This window comes from Hemitrygon akajei, chromosome 4 (genome assembly GCF_048418815.1).
Source record: "Hemitrygon akajei chromosome 4, sHemAka1.3, whole genome shotgun sequence".
Lineage (NCBI taxonomy): Eukaryota > Metazoa > Chordata > Chondrichthyes > Myliobatiformes > Dasyatidae > Hemitrygon > Hemitrygon akajei.
Window position 1 is genome coordinate 166,930,424 of NC_133127.1, and position 21,561 is coordinate 166,951,984.

Consider the following 21,561-nt stretch of genomic DNA (forward strand, 5'->3'; position numbering starts at 1 on the left):
ATCTATATTGAATCCATGTCTAGTTCTTTGTTATTACAATTTATATCTCTTCTTCCCCATCGACCCAGCACTCTCAGCTCTTTGATGGACTAATTACAGCCTCAACAAATTGAGAGAAATAATTGACGTGATGAAATTACAGTTTCCTTTTTAATACTTAACTTTATTTAAAATTGAACTGTGCTGTTGGTATTAGTTGTGCTGTTTTGTCAAAGCCTGCAGAGTTTCTATGGTTATAATGCTTTTTAATCCCATTTGCTCTGATCAGACTTTCCATTCAAAATGAACAAATTACTGACTACCTCTCCTCTTGGTAATAAAAATAGCTGGAAGGAATTTTCTTCTTACTTGACAGTCCATGGCATTTCATCCGTGCTCTGCTGACTGACTTGTCTCCACTGTGAAACCAGCTATTTCTCAATTTTCCACAGTAGGGGATAATTGGTAGTTTATGTAATAATTAATTACACAAGATTCTTTTCTTTTTTATCACCAGTTTATTTCATGTGAGAATTAGAGTGCTACATCTATTTAAATAAGGTGTTAATGTAGAATGTGACACGAGCAACTTTGCCATTTTGGTTATCAAAAATAAATGAATGTATATTTTTCTCTATAGAGGTGTTAGCTACTTTGTTTTGGATGTCAGAATTATTTTTAATGAGGATTTAAATGATTTCTTGACCATGAATTGCATTTTTGCAAGAAGATTATTGCTCTTGGCTTGTGACTATTTTGTCTTTTTTTTTAAGATCTCTGAATCTTATTTCATTAAAGATCCTTATACCTTTCTCCTTACATCAGAATTTGTAAAGGTATTTTGGTCGAAAGCATTACTATTTAAATAGTTTGAAATTTTACTGCATGTCATCACCATTTAACATTTTAACTATTAATCCTAATGCGAATGTAAAGAAAGAATTAATCTCAGCATGTTGCAGGAAAAGTGTATTGACCACAACTAACAAGTAGCATAATTTTACAGATTGCAAAAGGAGCACATTTGTATAAACTTCCAGAAATCGTAGCCAATCTAGTATGTGCTTGCATTGTCAAAAGAGCATTGACCCATCTCTTTGATGCATATTGATCATGACAGTCATTCTTTTTTCCCTCAGGCCATGGAGGTACACATACAGAACCTTGGACAAATGCCATCTCAGTTGCTTATTGAGCCACATCCACCCCGAAGCTCTGCCATGCACTTGGTGAGAAACTATGTGTTTCGAATCTACCTACCTTGATTCAAAAATAAAATGCTGGGTTGCAGTAGATGAGAATGGCACACTTGCACAAAATGAAAAAAGTCGCTTGAAAATCATATCCGGTTGTCATAAATTCATTCATTAAGAGAACAATAAGTTTAGTTGATAAAAGCATACTATAGATTTGAATTTCTCATAAGATACTAGGGCAGATAAGTTTGTATGTAGTGTCAAAGTTTTATTTAATATGATTTCCTTTCCATTCATTTCACCTAGGTATTCTCAGACCTACACTTCTCTTACTAAATATACACTGTCATTTTCTTCCCCCTTTGAAGCTTCCTCATACCCTTACCTCCATCTCTCCCCTGCAATATTCAATGAAGGCTACTACACAAGCCTGGTTCAGAGCAGTGCCGGATTGTGTAAAACTGAAACGGGTGACTGGGAAATGGAGGTGGCAAATACATTTTGTAAGGGAAATAATAACCTGTAGATGGAAGCAACTTCTGATCATAGGCTTGAGAGACAATGAGATGCAGTGGAAAGGAGAATTACTGGAGATGGACTATGTACAAAAAGATGAAAAATATATAGTTTCTGTGTCTGCTAAACAGTCACTGACAGCCTGAAGTAACAGAAATAAATACCTGTACTTTAAGACTCACAATAATAGAGGTGATATTAAAAAGAATAAATAGACAAAAGTGAAAGCATAGGCAAATGCACAGTAACTAAAATTGGGATTATCGATATTTTTAAAAATTCAGAGATCTGAAAAAACAGATTATGCCTAGGCATAATAAATTTTTAAAAAAACAATTTAAGAACTAAATAAGGTCTCCTAACTGCTGTAATGCAAGCAGTACAATCAAATTATGGCACAAAATATGAAGATAATAATAAATGTAAAATAAACAAAAGACGATACTGAAAGAATTCAAAAAATGTCATTCATTTCAAGTGACAGTGCAAATGTCTGTTTCTCAGATTTGTTTTAAGGATCTATAGATAGAAATGAAATCAAATAATTAGAAAGAGGTGACATAGGATTGGAAGGTGTAGAATCATAATGGGTAGAGCTAAGAAAATGCAAGGGTAAAAAGCCCCTGATGGAAGTTATATACAGATCTCTGAACAGTAGTAAAGATGTGGTCTGCAAATTACAACAGGAGATAGATAATATGTCGAAAAGTCAATGTTACGATAGTCATGGGGGATTTCAATATGCAGAGAGATTGGGAAAATTAGGTTGCTGCTGGATCTCAAGAGAAGAACTTTGTAGGATGCCTATGTGATGGATTTTCAGAGTAGCTCATGGTTGAGCCCTTAGGATCAGCTATTCTGGATTTGGTTGTAGTGCAATGAATTGGAATTTATGCGAGGGAGTTAAGATAAAGGAACCCTTAGAGGGCAGTGAGCATAATAGAGTCAAAGAGACATAGAAAAATACAGCACAGAAACAAGTCCTTCAGCCCATCTAGTCCGTACCGAACAGTTGAAACTGCCTACTCCTATCAACCTGCACCCAGACCATAGCCCTCCATATCCCCACCATCCATGTACCTATCCAAATATTGAAACCAAGCTTGCATGCACCACATGCACTGGCAGCTTGTTCCACACACTCATGACCTTCCAAGTGAAGAAGTTTCCCCTCTTGTTCCCCTTAAACTTTTCATCTTTCACCCATCTTAACCCATGACCTCCGATTATAGTCCCATCCAACCTCGGTGAAAAAAGTCTGCTTGCATTTACCCTATCTATATCCCTCATAATTTTGTATACCTCTATTCAATCTCCTCTCAGTCACCTATGTTCTAAGGAATACAGTCCTAACCTCTTCAATCTTTGCTTATAACTCAGGTCCTCCAGTTCTGGAAACATACTTTTAAATTTTCTCTGTGCTCCTTTAATCTTATTTATATCTTTCCTGTAGGTAGGTGAATAAAACTGCTCACAATACTCCAAAATAGGCCTCAACAACATCTTATACAGCTTCAACATAACATTCTATCTCCTGTACTCAATACGTTGATTTATGAAGGCTAATATGCCAAAGCCTTTCTTTACAACCCTACATACCTGTGCCGACAGTTTCAATGAATTATGGACCTATATTTCCAGATCCCTTTGTTCTTCTGCACTCTTTAGTGCCCTACCGTTCACTGTGTAAGATCTACCCTGAATGACCCTACTGAAGTGCAACACTTCCCACTCTCTGCATTAAATTCTTCTGCCATTTTCAGCTCATTTTTCCAACTGGTCCAGATCCCTCTTCAAGCTCTGTTAGTCTTCCTCACTGTCCACTACACCTCCAATCATGATCTCATCCACAAATCGTCCAGATGGAATGGGAATGGGACCGATTCTCTGTCCGCCAGAAGAAGCAGGATCTCCCAGTGGGCACACATTTTAATTCCACATCCCATTCCCATTCTGATATGTCTATCCATGGCCTCCTCTACTGTCAAGATGAAACCACATTCAGGTTGGAGGAACAATACCTTACATACCGGCTGGGTAGCCGCCAACCTGATGGCATGAACATCGATTTCTCTAACTTCTGTTAATGCCCCTCCTCCCTACCCCATCCCTTATTTATTTATGTATTTGGCTGGTTGTTTGTTAGTTATTTTTCCCCTTTTTTTCTTTTTCTCTCTTTTTCCTCTCTCTGTCCCTCTCACAATCACTCCTTGCCTGCTCTCCATCTCCCTCTGGTGCTCCCCTCCCCCTTTCTTTCTCCCTAGGCCTCCCATCCGATGATTCTCTCCCTTCTCTAGCTCTGTATCCCTTTTGCCAATCAACTTTCCAGCTCTTAGCTTCATCCCTCCCCATCCCGTCTTCTCCTATCATTTCGGACTTACCCCTCCCCCTCCCACTTTCAAATCTCTTACTATCTCTTCTTTCAGTTAGTCCTGACTAAGGGTCTCGGGCCGAAACGTCGACAGTGCTTCTTCCTATAGATGCTGCTTGGCCTGCTGCGTTCCACCAGCATTTTGTGTGTGTTACACACAATTGTGATTATCCTCACTAGCACACAAACTAGAATAGGAACTTCTTTTGCATGTAAGATAGAAATGGGTCCCAATAGTTTAGGACCCAAATCTGACCAACTAAAATATAAAATCATATCTCAAATAAATGGAGCTAGAATCTCATTCTTTAATGAGAGATTGAACCACAGCTAAAAATAAAAGGTCTTTGCTGGGGATCTTTAGTTATGTTTTGCTTGTTTTAAATAGACTGAAGAGAATTCAAAGATAAGTGGTAATAATTTTTTAATTCTTTTGGACAAGGAAGATCAGGACTCTTTCTGTGCCTAAAGGGAACATTGAGTTTACACTTTCCAGGCGTGCCTATTGCTTTGTGGCCATAAATGTCAACTGATACCTTTTGAGGATATAGCTATACAGATAAACCATTTGTCCTTGCTGGTCATCTGATTTAAACAACCAGCAGCTGATTATTTGAAATCCTGGTGATTCAGCATCTGGCACACTGGGCCTGATTCCTGTGCCCTCTTCAACATATCAGAATCCTCCCTCTAAATTTATTACGTTTATTGGAGAATGTATTATTGCACTAACATCTTAAAAATAAGGCAAATTATAGTTGTGTACAGTATTAATTGAAATAACATTCAATAGCTTGGAAAATCTGTGAGTCCAGCACCAAAGTCTTGAGCATGTTAGATTAATAGAGTTTTACTGCATAATAAATGAGTAGATTGCTGTAGAGGAGAATTGCCTTTGAAATCATTTTGGGCCTATACTCTATGCTCATGATGATATTATATTACATTTTTCAATCATTGTAATGAAAGTATTATTTCAAAAAACTCAAACTGAAGCTGCTATTTTTCTGCAATAATTTCAACAAGATCCAAATTGTCTTGCCAAAGTTGAAAGAGAGAGAGGCAATGGCAGGGCTGATGTATATCTGGGAAAAGGCTTTAGTTCTGGAGAGCCTTTAGTTTTATATTATATACTTTGAAGAGTTAGCATTATAAGCCCATAAAATTTGATGGCATGTCCTGATTGAGCATACATATATGAATTTTGCCATTGACCTTGCTGAAAATGAAAGGAAGCACAAACTCCAGGGTTTCTCACATGCCTGTTACCTTCAATGGAACTTTCACCCATCCCAACAGGGAATTCCACAATCTCTGGCTTCCAGGACCAGACGTATAAAGTTTACTGCTTGATTTGGAGCTCCTCCAGCATCCTAAGAGTAGAATTGTGCTGAGAGTGCACTTGGAAGAAAGTAGATATTTTGCAGCATCGTGTTTCACAATAATTGGCAGTACATGTCTATTTGCAGGCTTTGTATAGGTGATAGCAACTTCACTATCATGAAAACAGTTATATTGCATTATATATTTTAATACTGTTACGTATCAAATAATTATGATCTTCATAGCTGGTTTACTGAAACAATATTCATTTAACTCTAAATTGAACAGAAAGTGATAAAAACACTCAGCAGATATAGCAGCATCTGTGAAAAGAGAAACAGAGTTAAACAGAGTTTCCAATTGAAGACCGTACATCAGAACAGGGCCTCTTCTGACAAAGGCTCTTCCACCTAAAACATTAACTCTATTTCATTTTTTATTGAGGTTCCTTGACCTGCTGATTGTTTCTAACATTTTCTTCTGTTTTCTATTTCAAGTTTCCATTTTTTGACGTTTAACTGTATTGGTCAAATGCAAAATCTTATTTTAAATCTATCTTTTGTTTTATTATTTGTTAATAGAATTAACTTAAAAGGTTGTATTGAATGTTTCTTTTACCTAAAACTCCTTCTGCACCACCTCATAAAACCATTCCCAACATGGACCCTTAATACCTATCCTATTGTTCTAAACCACTTAGATCTAGGTGATGTTTTACCAAAAATGCAGTACGTTATCCTGATGCATGTAAATACTTTACCTACTGTTTTTTCCCTGTTTTACCAGACCTTCACATTAATTGTGTTTCCCTTTTGCCTCTTCTGTTTTCTCCTCTTTGTTTCTATTCAACAGTGTTTCCTTCCACAGAGCCCACTCATGTTTAAGGATCAGATGCAGCAAGATGTCATAATGGTGCTAAAATTTCCATCCAACTCCCCTGTTACCCATGTGGCAGCCAACACGCTGCCTCACCTAAGCACCCCTGCTGTGGTCACTGTGACCTGTAGCAGGCTGTTCGCAGTGAATAGGTGGCATAACACAGTAGGTAAGTGAAAACACTATCTTTGAATATTTTTAATATTCATGGTGTGAAATTTTGTTTTTATCACTGCTGTTTTCAGTATTCCTGACATTCAGTGCAAAGGATAACAAAAAAATGACAGTGATTTTATGGTTGCGCAGTGGTTGAGTGTCTACATCTTGTTCCCCAGACTGGTATGATACAAATTTCTGATCAGCACTGAATTCAGAACTTTCCAAATTATCATTTTATTAGAATTTGACATATGAAATAACTTTATTTTGTAAGTATATATGTGATAAATATATTTTTCATGTTTTCTTAAATAGCAGTGAGTATAGCTTCCTCAATTACTTCCTGATTATTTTCTGTTTTCACAGGGTGGAATAAATTATTAAATGGGTAGCAAAATAGATACGTGATGAGATAGGAGATTATTACTGTCTTCCACCATTTGTATGGGTTGTTATGGACTGCAAGCCATTGTTCCAGTATTGTTGATTTATACCTTTGGATTGACAATTACAAAATACATGATATGTTCTGTGTGCTGTTTTTGTATAATTTTACAGTAGGCTTGGTTTTATTTTAATAAAATGTTACTAATTTATTTGATAATCTGTGATACATCCTTTTTAATATTCAAACTATCATTAAAACAGCATTTAAAGTAGCAACACTGTCCTGTCCAGGCTTCACACAAATATGTCTGAAGGCTATAATTGTTATTAATAGTTCCTGCAAATAGTAATTCATGTCTTTTACCCTTTTAAGTTAGAAGATGACTTGATTAAGTAGCAATAAATTCACTGAATTATTTCAATAGTTTAAAAAAAATGTACTGTTCCTTTTTGCCACCGTACATTCCAGAACTTAGTTTTCATCATAAGTAGATATTGATCATTTTAGTCTACTCAGGTAGCAACATGTAGAGTATGTAAACTTATAAAGTACATATAGTTTCTAAGTGACAGCTGGTATGCAATTTCATTAATGTTAAACTTTTTATCCTATTTGTGAAATTTGCCTGTGGTGCTGCAGCATTTTTTTAAGCACTTAACAGTTTTAAGGCTAATTTTCAAAGCCATTTGCTAAATAGAAATATTTAATAAGAAATCTAATAATATACTGCAAGTAAAACTTACATTTATCAAAGATCCAAATAATGTCAAATTCATAAAATACTGCATTAACTTGAAAGCCTGAATAGTTGATGAACAGTGAATTATTAATTACATGTGTCTGAAACCTGTTGGTATTTCAGAAGGACTATTAGTAATATATTGGCTTTAAATACAAAGCTGTAACTAATTTTGCCTGGTTTTTCTTATCAGCCAGATCCTTTGCTATTTTTATTATCAGTAAATAGAGAAGTAGTGTATATGTAATTATAAGTGAATTATATTATTTGAGGCGAAAAACTTTTTAAAAGTTACAAAAAAGAGAGTGGTTTCTCTGCCATTTTTTTCTAATTCCCATTTAGGCTCTCATCCTGGGGGATCTGGAGATACTTTTTAGTTCAATATTCTGTTCACTGACCCGAGAAAAGTGAAACTAATTTCAATGCCACAATTATTCTAGTGGCCAAATTCTGTAAATAAGGGTAAAGGACTATGAAATAAATTTGATCTTTATTGCCTGGCAGGCATCCTGAGAGTCAGATTGTAATTCTATCGATTCCAGTGAATGGAAAGCAGACAAGTTTAATAAAGAACGTTCCATATGATTGTCAGATTACCAACAGGTGATGAAGATAACCATCTACTCCTTGTTCTGAGAAATTCCCAATTAGTGCTTTGATATATTTAAAAAAGTTGTTTTGTCTGCATGTGAAATAGTTTCCATATTTATGGGCTCTGTGAGGTCCTTTTCACCAAAATGTGCTGACAGTCAACGAAACAACTGGATGTCATCATGTTCACAGTTACAAACAAGTTATATTAGAGAGTGCTTCAGCCCACTGAAACAAAATTTGCATTGGTCAATTAAATAAACCCTTAAATACAATGGGCACTTATATAGTAATGTAGAGGAAAAAAATCTGAATTGCTTGATGCGGTTTAAAAGAAAACAAATGTAGGTAGCCAAAGAATTAGATATTAATTAGGTGATGTGACTGAGAGCTTGGCTAAAGAAATGCTTTAAGAATGCTCTTGGAAGTAGAAGGTGAAATAGTTGAGAACACGAGTTCTAAAATCTGCATCCAGATGCAATTTTTGTGTTAATTACTTTTAATAATATTACTAATGCAATGGCAACTGTATTTTAGAACTTAATAAAGTCAGTTCAGTCATTGTAAGACACTTCTGATTATTTCTCTACAGGTCTTAGGGGAGCTCCAGGATACTCTCTGGAACAGGCCCATCATTTGCCAATTGAAATGGATCCATTGATTGGTAAATCCATTGTAGCTAATTATGGTGTTTCAATTTAAGATTAGATCTTTATGATTGTTCTCTTAATTTTTGCAAAGGCAGTAACTTTTGCAAAGGCAGTAACTTTATGATTGTTCTCTTAATTTTTGCAAAGGCAGTAACTTAAAGACATAACAGCAAAATTTAATAAATTGACTAGAAAATGAAAAGAGTTTTGTCAATATTTTTGATAAGCTTAGCAAAAGTATTTCAGCATACAATTTTAATTCAGAGTTTTAACAATAAAATTACTCATCTTAGTATTCCTTATCTTTGTAGTTTAATTTCAGATATTAAATTATGCTCTTTGTGACCAGCGGTTCTTTAAAAGGACTGTCTTTTTTTAGCAATTCAAACAAATCTATGCACTCGAATTGTACATGAATCTCTGTGCCAAAAGCTTCTAGTCACTGAAACAACCCAGTACTATCTCACCTTCAGCTTCTTATCTTGCTAACTTTAACAACTCCTACCTTTCCAAGTGTTGATTAATCATACCTCATCAGAATCTTTTCCAATAATTTCTGTACCACTGATCTTAAGACTCACAGGCCTGTAATTATCCGTTGTATCCTTCTTGAATAAAGGTACAGTTCAGTCTCATCTACTTCAATAACATTTGCAGACTGTTTAGGGAGGGTTCCGAAAATTTGTAACTGTATGCTACAGAGGTCTTTGGTAATCAGAGATAGTCATCAATGCTTTGCTGGTAAGAGATTTAATCTGATCAATTATAATTTTTTGATGAGGGCCGTCTAGTTGATCATTAACACAAGAGATAATGTAGTTGATGTAGTTTACATAGGCTTCTGTAAGAACTTTGACAAGGACCCATAAGTGAAACTGGTCCAAATGGTTAGTGTTAATGGGATGCAAGACAAGTTTGCAAGTTATAGCGAAAACTGGCTTGATAACAGAAGGCAAGGGATGATGGTGCTGGGTTGTTTTGATGCCCTGAGGCCCATGAGGAGTTGGTTCTAGAACCCTTATTGTTTGTTACCTGCACTAACAATTTGCAAATAACTTGGAGCTGTGAATTGTTCCCAGGAGACACAAAAATTGATGGTGTTACTGCAAATGAGAAGATTGGTCTTAGGCTATAGGATGATATCAAACAGTTGACAAAGATAGACAGAGCAATGGCAGATAGAAGTGATGCATTTCACTGCAACACACACAAAATGCTGGAAGAACTCAGCAGGCCAGGTAGCATTTAGGAAACAAGTACAGTCAATATTTTGGGTTGAAACTCTTTGGCAGGACTGTAGAAAAAAAGCTAAGGAGTAAATTTAAAAGGTGGAGGGAGGGGAGAGAGAAACACAAGGTGATAGATGAAACCTGAAGTGGAAGGTGATGAAGTAAAGAGCTGGGAAGTAAATTGGTAAAAGAGATAAAAGACCATGGAAGGAAGAAAAGGGGGGAGGAGCATCAGAGGGAGGCGATGGGTGGACAAGGAGATAAGGTGAGAGAGGGAAAAGAGGATGGGAAATGATGGAGAGGGTAATGGGAGCATTACCGGAAATTCAAGAAATTGATGTTCGTACCATCATGTTAGAGGCTACCCAAACGGAATATAATGTGTTTCTCCTCCAACCTAAGTGTGGTCTCATCACGACAGTGGTGGAGGCCATGGATAGACATATTGGAATGGGAATTTCTGGTTGCCACCATTTGGAATAAAGAGGTTGGTGGGGGGGGGGGGGGTGTACCTGATAAAGAAGCACAAAATTCTTTAGGGTATAGATAGAAAAGATAGTAAGAAATTTTCTCCTTAGCAGTGACATCTGAAACTACGTAGACTTAGGATAAGGAGTGACAATTCTGGAGAGGATCTGAGAAAGAATTTTTGTACCTATTGTGGAAGTACACCATGTTGTCCTTTATGACTAAGTATTGCACCCTTGCAAGATGTGTCTGGATGAGAATTCCTCCTCCCCCCTCCAGTGACACTTTGAGATATGGATTGGCAATAGAGTGCATAACACATTAATATCTCACATATCACACAAAATGCATTCTCAGGAATGAAAAAGCTAATGGAATTCATGCTAATAGCGATCATTATTACATAGTGCTGCTGTGCTATAAATCTGGTACAAATTCCTACCATCCCTTGGTACTCTTGTAAGAATGACACAGTGTTGAGGAACTATCTGTGAAGACTGCTATCTTCACAGGCAGGGCCTTCCATCTCTCTCTCCCTTTATAAGATTGCATACTGTTTTCCCCCCAGTGGTATTTCCATGGAAACAAACAGATAAAGGAAGAGAGAGACATCTTATATCACCACCAACATTGAATCATAGATCTGTACAGCACAGAAGTAGGCCTTTTGGTCTATCACATCCATGCCAACCTTTTTGCCCATTTACACTAATCCCGTTTGTTGTATATGGTCTGTATTATTCCATGCCATGTTTAATTAAGTGCCTGTCTAAATATCTTTTAAACTTGGTGATTTTATCTGACTCTGGCAGCAAGTTCTAGACATCAACCACTCTCTGTTAAAAAAATTGTCTTAAATCTCCTTTAAAACTCCTTGCTCTCACCTAAAACCTGGGGCCTCGTGTTTTTGATACCCTTACTATGATTATATACTTCTGACCATCTACCTGATATATGTCCCTTCTAATTTTATGTACATCTACTGGGTCCCAGCGTCAATCCCTGTTCAGCTTTACTGGTCACAGACTTTTGATCGAAGAAAACAACCTTTCACCATTGCATTCTGCTTCCTGTCACTGAGGCAATTTTGGATCCAAGTAGCCAGGTTGTCTTGGATCCTTTGTGATTCAGCCTTCTGGACTAGCCTATCATGAGGAAAAATGTCTACTGCCTTGCTTTCATCAGTCTTCTTAGCTACCATCTCAAAAACTAATTAGAGAAGCAGGATTTCTCCCACAAAAAGCCATGCTGATGTTTCTGATTAGCCCCTGCTATTCTAAATGACCCTAAATTATATCCCTTAGGACTTTCTCTAATAATTTCCCCACCAGCAATATAAGACCTGTAACATCTGTAACCTGGCTTATTCTTGCTGCCCTGCTTAAATGAAGGAAAAAACTATGACTTCCTTGCAGTCTTCTGGCTAATGAAGATGCAAAATTCTCTGTAATCTCCTTCCTTGGTTCCCATGGCAATGTGGGATAGATCTCATCTAATCATAAGGATTTATCAATCCTTATGTGTCCCATGACACCTAACACCACCAACTCCTTAATACTGACCCTCTCCACCATATTATCCATATCCCCCTCCTTAAACTCTTATCAGCTGAATACAGATAAGGAGTATTCATTTAGTACCTCACCCCAAAATGCCTGGCTCAAGATTGATGTAAGACCATAGGATCCAACAGTCTATCAAAATATGGAAAAATGCTGCCAGTTGCCAGTGATCATCTGTATTCATTGCATTGGCCAGGTTGCAGTCTTGAACCTCACATCTTGATGCTGAGTAGTTTCATGCTCCACTCCTCACAGGCAGTATGCTCAGCAGGCAAAATTGTGTGCAATTACTTCAACTATTCTGTGCTTTCTTAAGGCCAGATCATATAATCCTACTACAGTGGAGCGCCACACTAGCGTAGCAGTTAGCACAATTCTATTACAGCTTGAGGTATCGGAATACAGAGTTCAATTCTAGCATCCTCTGTAAAAAGTTCATGTCCTTCCTGTGACTTCCAGGTGCTCCGGTTTTCTCCCACAGTCTAAAGTCCTACCAGTTAGTAGGTTAATTGGTCATTGCAAATTGTCCCCTGATTAGGCTAGGGTTAAATAGGTGGGTTGCTGGGTGGTGCAGCTCTTTGGACCAGAAGGACCTGTTCTGCACTGTAACTCTAAATATAATTATTGTGTTCAGTTCTGGTTGCCTCATTATTGGAAGAATGTGTGTAATGTAAAGGCATTCCATAGGCTCTAGGTCTCTTGAATAAAACTTGATCTGCCATAAAAGCAGGCATTTTATTAAGTGCTCCCAATTTCCCACACAAAGTCCACATAAAATATATGTACAGGAAGGAACAATATAATATAAACCTACACAGATATACAAGATAAATATTTACACAGATCAATCAATATTCACCTCCTTCCTCAACTTAGTTCACAAGCACCTACCACAATTTAGGGTCTATCTCCAGTCACACTGGAGAATACACCGAGGCCCATTTTGTACCTTTAGCCCTCCTCCCCAGTAGCTCATAGAATGTCCCTGCTGCAAACTCACAAATAATGCTTGCCTTAAAGCAGTGCCTTGCTTTCACTGAGACGTACCCAGAACTGCCAAACCACAAACAAATGAACAGACAAACAGACCAATAGAGCACTTAACAAACAGCAAATGTAAAACAAATAAACATTTATGTATTCATAAACTTAGCTGTTATTCCCTGTATGTGTTTGTGTGTGTTACTACAAAGTTGTAAAATTATTGCAGTGCTGCCCAAGGGCAGTGACAGCCCTCTTTCACAACGTAAAAGCTTTAGAGAGAGTTCAAAGATTTACCAGGATGTTGTCTGGATTAGAGAAGATGTCTTATGAGAAAAGTTTGAGTGAGTTAGTTCATTTCTCTTTGGAGCAAAGGAGAAAGAGAGGAGACTTAATGTAGTTGTATAAGATAAGGGGCATAGATAGACTGGACAGCCAGCGCATTTTTCCCAAGTCTGAAATGGGTAATGGCTAATATGAGAGGGCGTAATTTGAGATGATTAGAGGAAAGTCTAGGGGAGATATTAGAGTTAGGTTTTTTTTATACAGGAAATGGTAAGTGCATTGAATGCACTGCCAGGAATGGTCATAGAGGCAGATGCATTAGGGCCTTTTAAGAGCCTCTTACATAGGCTCATGGATGAAAGAAACATGGAGGGCTATGTGAGAGGGAAAGGACAGATTGACCTTGGAATAGTTTGAGGTTGGCAAAACACCATAGGCTGTAGGGCCTGTACTGTTCTTTTCTATAATAAATTCTTTGTTTACCCTTTATAGAAAAATGTTCAACTGGAGTTTGCTCATCTGAATACCTCTCTGTAGTGTGCAATTGTAGCTGCAGCCAGGCTTGTGAAAGGTTCCACTCTTCTATTTGGGTGGTCTGCACTTGGCTGTGATGGATGTTTATAAGCAGCTCAGGGTCATGAATGGTCGACTGGTGACTGCAATCTCTCAGTCCGAGGAGTTGTAGACTGAAGCAGATAGTTATGGGGACCATGTGAGTGGATTACATGAGAACTAGTGGTGGGAAGAGAGATGCTGACATACTGAGAGAGGACAGGACCTTCTAACTCTATAATACCAGTGGCACTCTCCCATTTCTGACATACAACAATCTGCGTATCAACTAAAATCTAGATCATGTGGCTGTCATCAAAGTCTCCATAGCTGCACCAATCCAGATTATCATGACAGCTGTCTGCTCCCTGAAGGCAGCTCTGAGCTCCTAGTTGTCAGCTCTCTGTTGTTCCAGCACATACATCTGCTACTGGATGGCAGCAGTCTGTTCCCCAGTGGCACCTCGCTTCTCTTGCAAAACACAAGTCTGTACCCTGGATGACAGCAGTAGAGTTATGATTGGTGCTTCCTGAGTTGACACTAAAGCACAAAGATTTTGGATGACTGTTGTCTCTTCCGAAATCGATGCAAAAAAAACTTCCTTCAAATGCTATGTCGAATGACAGTCAATGCCACTTGGCACTGCAGTTCACACCATTTCCATACTGGCTTCCTGTCAGGAGCTGGGCATGGACACTCCCATGTTTCTTGGCATTTCTTACACTTTGACAGGTAGGCTAGGTAATACGACAAATATTTCCATGTGCATTCGCACCAGCTTCCCATATATGTACTTCAATTGCAATCTTCATTCTAGTTCTCCAGATTGCACCTTTTTAGGTAATCTAAGCACTTTAGGTTAACTGCAACCTGTTAATGTTAAGTAATCTAGGCATGCATACATACTTCATGTGCATGTATGTATAGTGTTTACACGTGAAACATGAAACACATTAAGCATCTTTGTCCAATCTTGACTTTCAGTTTTTACAATGCCAGCATCTGAACTGATGCCTGGTGGTGTCACTGCAGGAAATGATCTCTGCTGCTGTTTCCAACTGCTATTTCCTGTCAGCTCTGGCATTCTGATCCCCAACACAGTAAAACTGAAGAAAAGTTTGCTCTACTGCAGAGCCTCTATTGGATCTATTTCCACATAGAGATACTTGTCAAATGGTTCTCGCATCCTGATGTCAATTAATGCATGAATTAAATAGCAGGAGCTCCGTTCTGAGCCACTAACTAATCATGACCCATGCGTGAACAAAAAGGGGCTGTAACACTTGATCAAAATGTGCTCTGATATTTTTCCAATAATCATGATCTAGCATAATGAAAAGTGAAAGTTAAGTCTTGGAACTTAAGTATGATGTAATAGCTTTGATCATCCTCAGTAGGGTTCCTAATGTTACCCATTATTCAGTCATGACATACTGTGACTGGGTTTTAACTTCGTATTTGTCTCTCCCAAGGCTCTTCTTTGGAGAAGACATGTTTACATTAGATCTCAAAGTGATTGTTCTGTAGAGAGGTTACTAAATCAAATTGCCTTATAGATGTGGGGAATGACTATTTTTCATTAGAGAAGCTGAGGAGTTTGGCCTTGTATGTCAAATTGTTTTGTTCTTCTACCATGAGTGTCTGACTTTGTTGATTTTAAAATCTCTTTGAGGAATGTAAGAAAAACCTCAGTGGGGTACAAGTGCAAAATAGAAGGCAGCTGAACTCCATTTACTGAGCAGTGCATCCGTTTGTGAATACAGATAAAATGCCTTTCTTAACCTTTCTAATTCATAGTTAGAGCTCCATTGTCCAGGTTAAGTAGATAGCAAGAGGTGAAAATTGTTTGTTTGACCAGCAAATAAATTATGGTAGCATAGCAGTTAGTACGACGTTATTACAGATCGGGGCATCTGAGTTCAGAGTTCAATACCAGTATCCTCTGTAAGGAGTTTGTACATCCTCCCTGCGGGATGCATGAGTTTCTTCCCATAATCCAAAAAAGTACCAGTTAGTAGGTCAATTGATCATTGTAAATTGTCATGTGACCAGATTAGGGTTAAATCAATGGGTTGCTGGTGGCACAGCTCAGTGGGCCGAAAGGGCCTATTCCGTGCTTTATCTCTAAATAAAGTAAATAAAGCTTTGTTACTTTCACAAACATTTTTTTCTCTTTGTCTCCCTGCAGCCAATAATGCTGGTGTGAACAAAAGGCAAATCACAGACCTTGTAGATCAGAGCATTCAGATTAATGCCCACTGCTTTGTTGTGACAGCAGATAATCGTTACATACTTGTTTGTGGATTCTGGGACAAAAGTTTTCGAGTGTACTCAACAGAAACAGGTACATGTTACATAGCCACAGAAAACCATTACTAAAGTTAAGGATGATAGTTTGAATTCAGAGCAACTAGTAATATTAAACATATATTAATAACAAAGAAGTTGTGCTTTAAGTGCAGGATTTGAATATTGAGTCTTTGAATCTTTACATTGTACTGTGTATTCTTTTTCTCTTTTTATTTATGTCTCTTTAAGCTATGGGAATTCACTCAGGAGACATCTCTGGTTATTATTTTAGACTATTAGCTAAATGAAAATTGCTCAGTTGATAGTTTATTGATAAAATAGCAGCAGATTTTTTTTTGCAGAATGGAGTCTCCAGGCCAAACTGACAAGTAGTTGGTTTTAAATTGGCCTTAGAAATGCATCAAAGACCACTACAAAATTACTGCAGCACTTGTAGGAGGCAGCTTGCCTGAACATCTTCAAGAATTATTATGGACATATAATAAATAGGGGCTTACAGTGATGCACTCATGTTGGAAAGAATATAAAATATGTCTAACCATTATGCTCTTCAGTAAGCATGTTACTCAAATCTAAAATTTAGATATTGATACCAGCATTGATGGTATTCTCAAAGTAATTACTTTTGAATTAAGATTTACTCAGTTATTTATCAGTTAATATATTTTTAAAGCACCGTAAAAGGAGGTGTGAATGAACTTGCACCACATGTAGAAAACTCAAAAGATTAGCACCTAAAAGGAAAACTATTTAATTATATGTATGAAGAGACCCAACAGAAAAGTCAATGATCCTCCTGGTTGGAATATAATAAATAACCAGATCCCTTTTAATGCTATATTTAATTTTCCTCTCTCATCTGCATTTGATGCCTCCCCACAGCCTTGCAACTAAAATCAAAACATTCAATGAAATATAAAATTATTGCTGCACCTCTCGTCACAAGGATGCTGCTTGTTGATACATAGGTGTCTTGTCTCATTGAGATTGAGTGTTTATATGCAATTCATGGATAACAAAGAAAACATCCCTCATTGTTCTTTTTAATATATTTATTGCACTGTATCAACTAGTTTTACTTCTTCAAGGTTTTACTGAACAACTCCTATTGGAAGAATTTCTTTTTATCATTAGAAAATTTAAAACATGTAACATATCTGAAAAATGTTAAAGACAGAAGAATTGTCAATTTGTGTGTATATATATATAATATTCTTTCATAACTCTTTCATTAAAACAATGTAATTATTTTTAGGAAAATTAACACAAATCGTGTTTGGACACTGGGATGTGGTTACATGCTTGGCCAGATCTGAATCATATATTGGTGGTGATTGTTACATTGTATCAGGTTCTCGTGATGCCACACTTCTGTTATGGTACTGGAGTGGCCGACATCACATCATTGGAGACAACCCTAACAATAGTAAGTAGCCTGTGGAAGGTATCACCTGATACCTTGATGTGTAAAAAGTTGAGTGTGGCAGACATCCAGTGCTTATTTGTCAAGCCTTCTATAACCAAAATAATAACTACATGGTTTAGGAATTAAAATGTCAACACCAATAATTAGCTGTTTCAGTCATTAGAACTGAAGTAATGTATTTTCAGTTGTGTTGGAGCATTAATTAAGATTTGCAGTTTTACTGAGTCCTCCAATCTGTGAAATGAGATTTTTTGAAGATCGTAATTGGGATAATGGGAGTAATGCATCTTATTTAGTGCAACACCTGGCTATAAAGGCAAACTAAAATCAGTGGGAAAGATTTGTTTTATTTTTAAAATTGATTTACCTCATTAACAGTTTATAGGTTAACTACATTGCCTAACATCTTGTAAAATTTCAGTGATTTATTAGAGATCTTTAATTATAATGATTTGCTTTTCTTTATAATACTATAGTATTTAGGAATAAGAAGAACTGCTTTATATGATATTTTAGTTTTTCTGAAATTTATCTATATTTTAGTTTGCTGAAATGATACCTTAATGTATTTAAAAAAGAAGGCAATCCTCTCAGCAATTGAAGAAGTAATAGCATGCTACAACTTAGATGTCTGTGCACAATGAACCAGTAGTTCACAATGATGTAAAGGGTTTTTTCGGAGCATAACTAGATAACTGGCTCTTTTTTCCCCCAAATAAAGGTGTTAAGTATGCACTTTAAGTGTTAAACAATCAGATAAGCTCGTGTTTATTAATATGATTTCCAACAGTTTTGAGATCAGCAAGCAAAATGTCAGAAAAGTTGATAGCAAACACATTGTCATCACATGTACATGTTAACATTTGCAAGCAGATGAAGAAGGTTGATAGCTTTCATTTCTGTTATAAAACTAATAATATATCTAGAGCTACTTTGAAACTGAGCATTCCTACGGAGTTATCACACAAGCTGATGTGTGTTGGCAGAATTGAATATTGTAATTCAATTCTATAAAGCCTAACCTTATTTATTTAGTACCTGTATATTTATTCAGCAGTGTGACATTCAGTTTAATAACCTCACTTTTAAATAAAACCAATTTCCCTGTAAAAATGAATGCAGATCTCATGACAGTAACTGAGCCAGTAAATCTTTCTGGTTTACTCAAAGGGATGTGTATTAACTTCCCAACCTGGTAGATAACCAAAGGAGGTTGTTATTATGTAGAGAGGGTCTTCTTCACATTTTACCTCCCTAGTTTGATTGACAAAAGGAGATGAAGCTTCATTTTGAATATATAGTATATTACACATCAAGCTTCAATTATGTAACTGAGACAAAATCTACCCATTTTATGTGACAAGAACCAAGATTTTTTTTACTCCTTGGTCAAAGCTGTTTGGAAGAAGAGACCTAGCAAGGATATTTGTTATCTGGAGTTAAAATGTAATCTGGTTGCAAATGCAGATATTGCTTTCCACTGGTTATTATAAAGTATGTTTACATAATTGTTACTGAACTAGTCTCAAAACAAACATTAGTACAAATTGAAAAATTTAAAATAAAATGATGAAATAATATGTTTGATATATGTGCGTGTGTATGTATATATATACACACCTACACACATATATATAGATGTCTGTGCACAATGAACAAGTAGTTCACAATTCAGCTAAAACTTGTGTTATTTTCACATCTTGACAAATTTAATATTTAAATTCTGCAGGATATAGTCAATGAGTGTAACATCTATAAATTTTCAAGGTGAAACTGTGATAGAACTGTGGGAAGATAGAAGACAGATGCATTAATCTGATGCAGAATAATTCACAACAAAAAAAACTAATTTAAAAGTGATAAATATTAATTTACACTCTCTAATTGAAGTTGTTGGCCGCTACTGAAGAGCTGCAAGACTCTGACATGTTATGTTAGAAAAGGAGCTGATTGAATCTTTTATTGTCAGGCAGGTGTGTTGCACTTGGCCAAGAATCCTCCAGAGCATTTCTTTGCAATATATTACATTCAGCCTTTGACTGCTGTTCTCTTGAAGGGATCAATTCAATTCACACTTTGTCCCAAGAGCCTGAAGATCCATTGATTAGAGAGATTTCATCTGACGTTTCTCATTAGACACCTCCAAAGAGCATGCATTCGTACATTTTTGTTTTCATTGCACGGTAGGACAGTAGGGGAGGTGGGAGTGGATGAGAAGGTCGTGATCCGGAATAAAGTTGTATACTCCATTGTGCAGCTAGTGATAAATATAGTTCATATAGTATTTATTAACTCATTTTCGGCATTCTTTTTTAAAAGTCTGTTGTTTTCTTTCCTTTTTATCCCACTTTCAGTTTTTAGTTCCTACCCTTTCATTGAATAGGGTACAGTAGCATTATAGTGAAGGAGTTTCCAGACTACAACCCAGAGACCTGGACTGATTATTCAGATATGTGAGTTCACAGCTCAGCACTAGATGTAAATACAACTATTAATCAGCAGTACAAGAAAAAAGAATAGTCATTAATAACAATAGTCAAGTTAATTCTGTTGTCTCCTAAAATGTAACAACATAAAACAGCAGAGGAGTTAGCCATGCTGTTCAGGAAAATGGCACTGAGGTGAAGATAACCCATGATTTTATTGAATGGCAGAGCAGCAGAAGTTCCAGCTCCTGACCTCTTCATGCTTATATTCAGGGAAAACATAAGCAAATAAACTTGCTTCTGAGGACTCTGTTTGACATTCCTCAGCTGATGAAGCAATGCTTTAGCAAGCTCAACTTGGGATGAAATGGAAGCAGAGGCATTACTTCTCTAGAGCTGCAACACCCTTGGGTGTACAACAGTGGAAGGCTAGTGGGACTGCCTCCTCTTCCATGCTGGACAAAAAATGCACCAATTACTTCACAAAGCTGTGTGCAATCAGTGCTGCTTTCCCTTGGTACGACACAAGTTTTTTAAAACAGATTTACAAGTGCATCAAGCAAAACTATGGTTTCACTCTGCTTGATGGTGTCTGGAAGAGACAATGAGACTTAGTCACTTCTCATTGAATAGAGAACATCAGAAAGTAATACTTGTAATATTAGATGAGCTGCTACTGCAAGATGTTGCAAATACAGTGCCTATAAAATATATTCATGCACCAACCCGAAAGTTTTCATGTTTTATTGTATTACAGCATTGAATCACAGTGGATTTAATCTGACTTTTTTGGCACTAATCAACAGAAAAAGACTTTTGTGTCAAAGTGAAAGCAGGTCTCTGCAAAGTAATCTAAATTGCTTACAAATATAAAACAAAATACTTGATTGCTCAAGTATTCCCCCCCCCCCCTTTAGTATGGCACACTAAATCTGGTGCAGCCAGTTGGTTTTAGAATTCACATAATTAGTTAAATGGAGATCTGTTTTTGGAGACCTATGTACAGTCAAGGTGTTTCAATTGATTGTAGTAAAAATATACCTGTATCTGGAAGGTCCAGCTGCTGGTGAGTCAGTATCCTGGCAAAAACTACACCATAAAGACAAAAGAACACTCCAGGCAACTCCATGAAAAGGTTATTGAAAAGCATAAGTCAGGAGATAGATACAAGAAAATTTCCAAGTCACTGATTGTTCCTTGGCGTACAGTTTAGTCCATCATCAAGTAATGGAAAGATTATGGCACAGCTGTATATCTGCCTAGAACAGGCCATCCTCAGAAGTTGAGTGACTGTGCAAAAAGGAAATTAGTGAGGGAGACCACCTTGGCATAAGCCAAACACTGCACATCATCAAAAACACACCATCCCTACCGTGAAGTATGGTGGTGGCTGCATCGTGCTGTGGGGATGTTTCGCTGCAGCAGGCTCTAGCAGGCTTGTGAAGGTAGAGGGTAAAATGAATGCAGCAAAATACAGGGAAATCCTGGAGGAAAACCTGATGCAGTCTGCAAGAGAACTGCAACCTGGGAGAGA

General features: G+C 37.0%; 1 protein-coding gene across 4 annotated transcripts in view; it reads left to right on the forward strand.

The window, feature by feature from the left end:
• nbeaa (neurobeachin a) overlaps positions 1 to 21,561 on the forward strand; it is a 772,475-nt gene that overhangs the window by 732,764 nt on the left and 18,150 nt on the right. For 3 of the 4 annotated variants that reach the window (XM_073043887.1, XM_073043884.1, XM_073043886.1), the window contains 5 exons: positions 1,119 to 1,208; positions 6,238 to 6,430; positions 8,731 to 8,802; positions 16,054 to 16,209; positions 17,431 to 17,601. In XM_073043887.1, the coding sequence (XP_072899988.1) occupies positions 1,119 to 1,208; positions 6,238 to 6,430; positions 8,731 to 8,802; positions 16,054 to 16,209; positions 17,431 to 17,601 (682 nt within the window). Of the gene's footprint in view, positions 1 to 752; positions 816 to 1,118; positions 1,209 to 6,237; positions 6,431 to 8,730; positions 8,803 to 16,053; positions 16,210 to 17,430; positions 17,602 to 21,561 lie in introns of all 4 variants that reach the window. The other variant, XM_073043888.1, reaches the window with a different exon arrangement.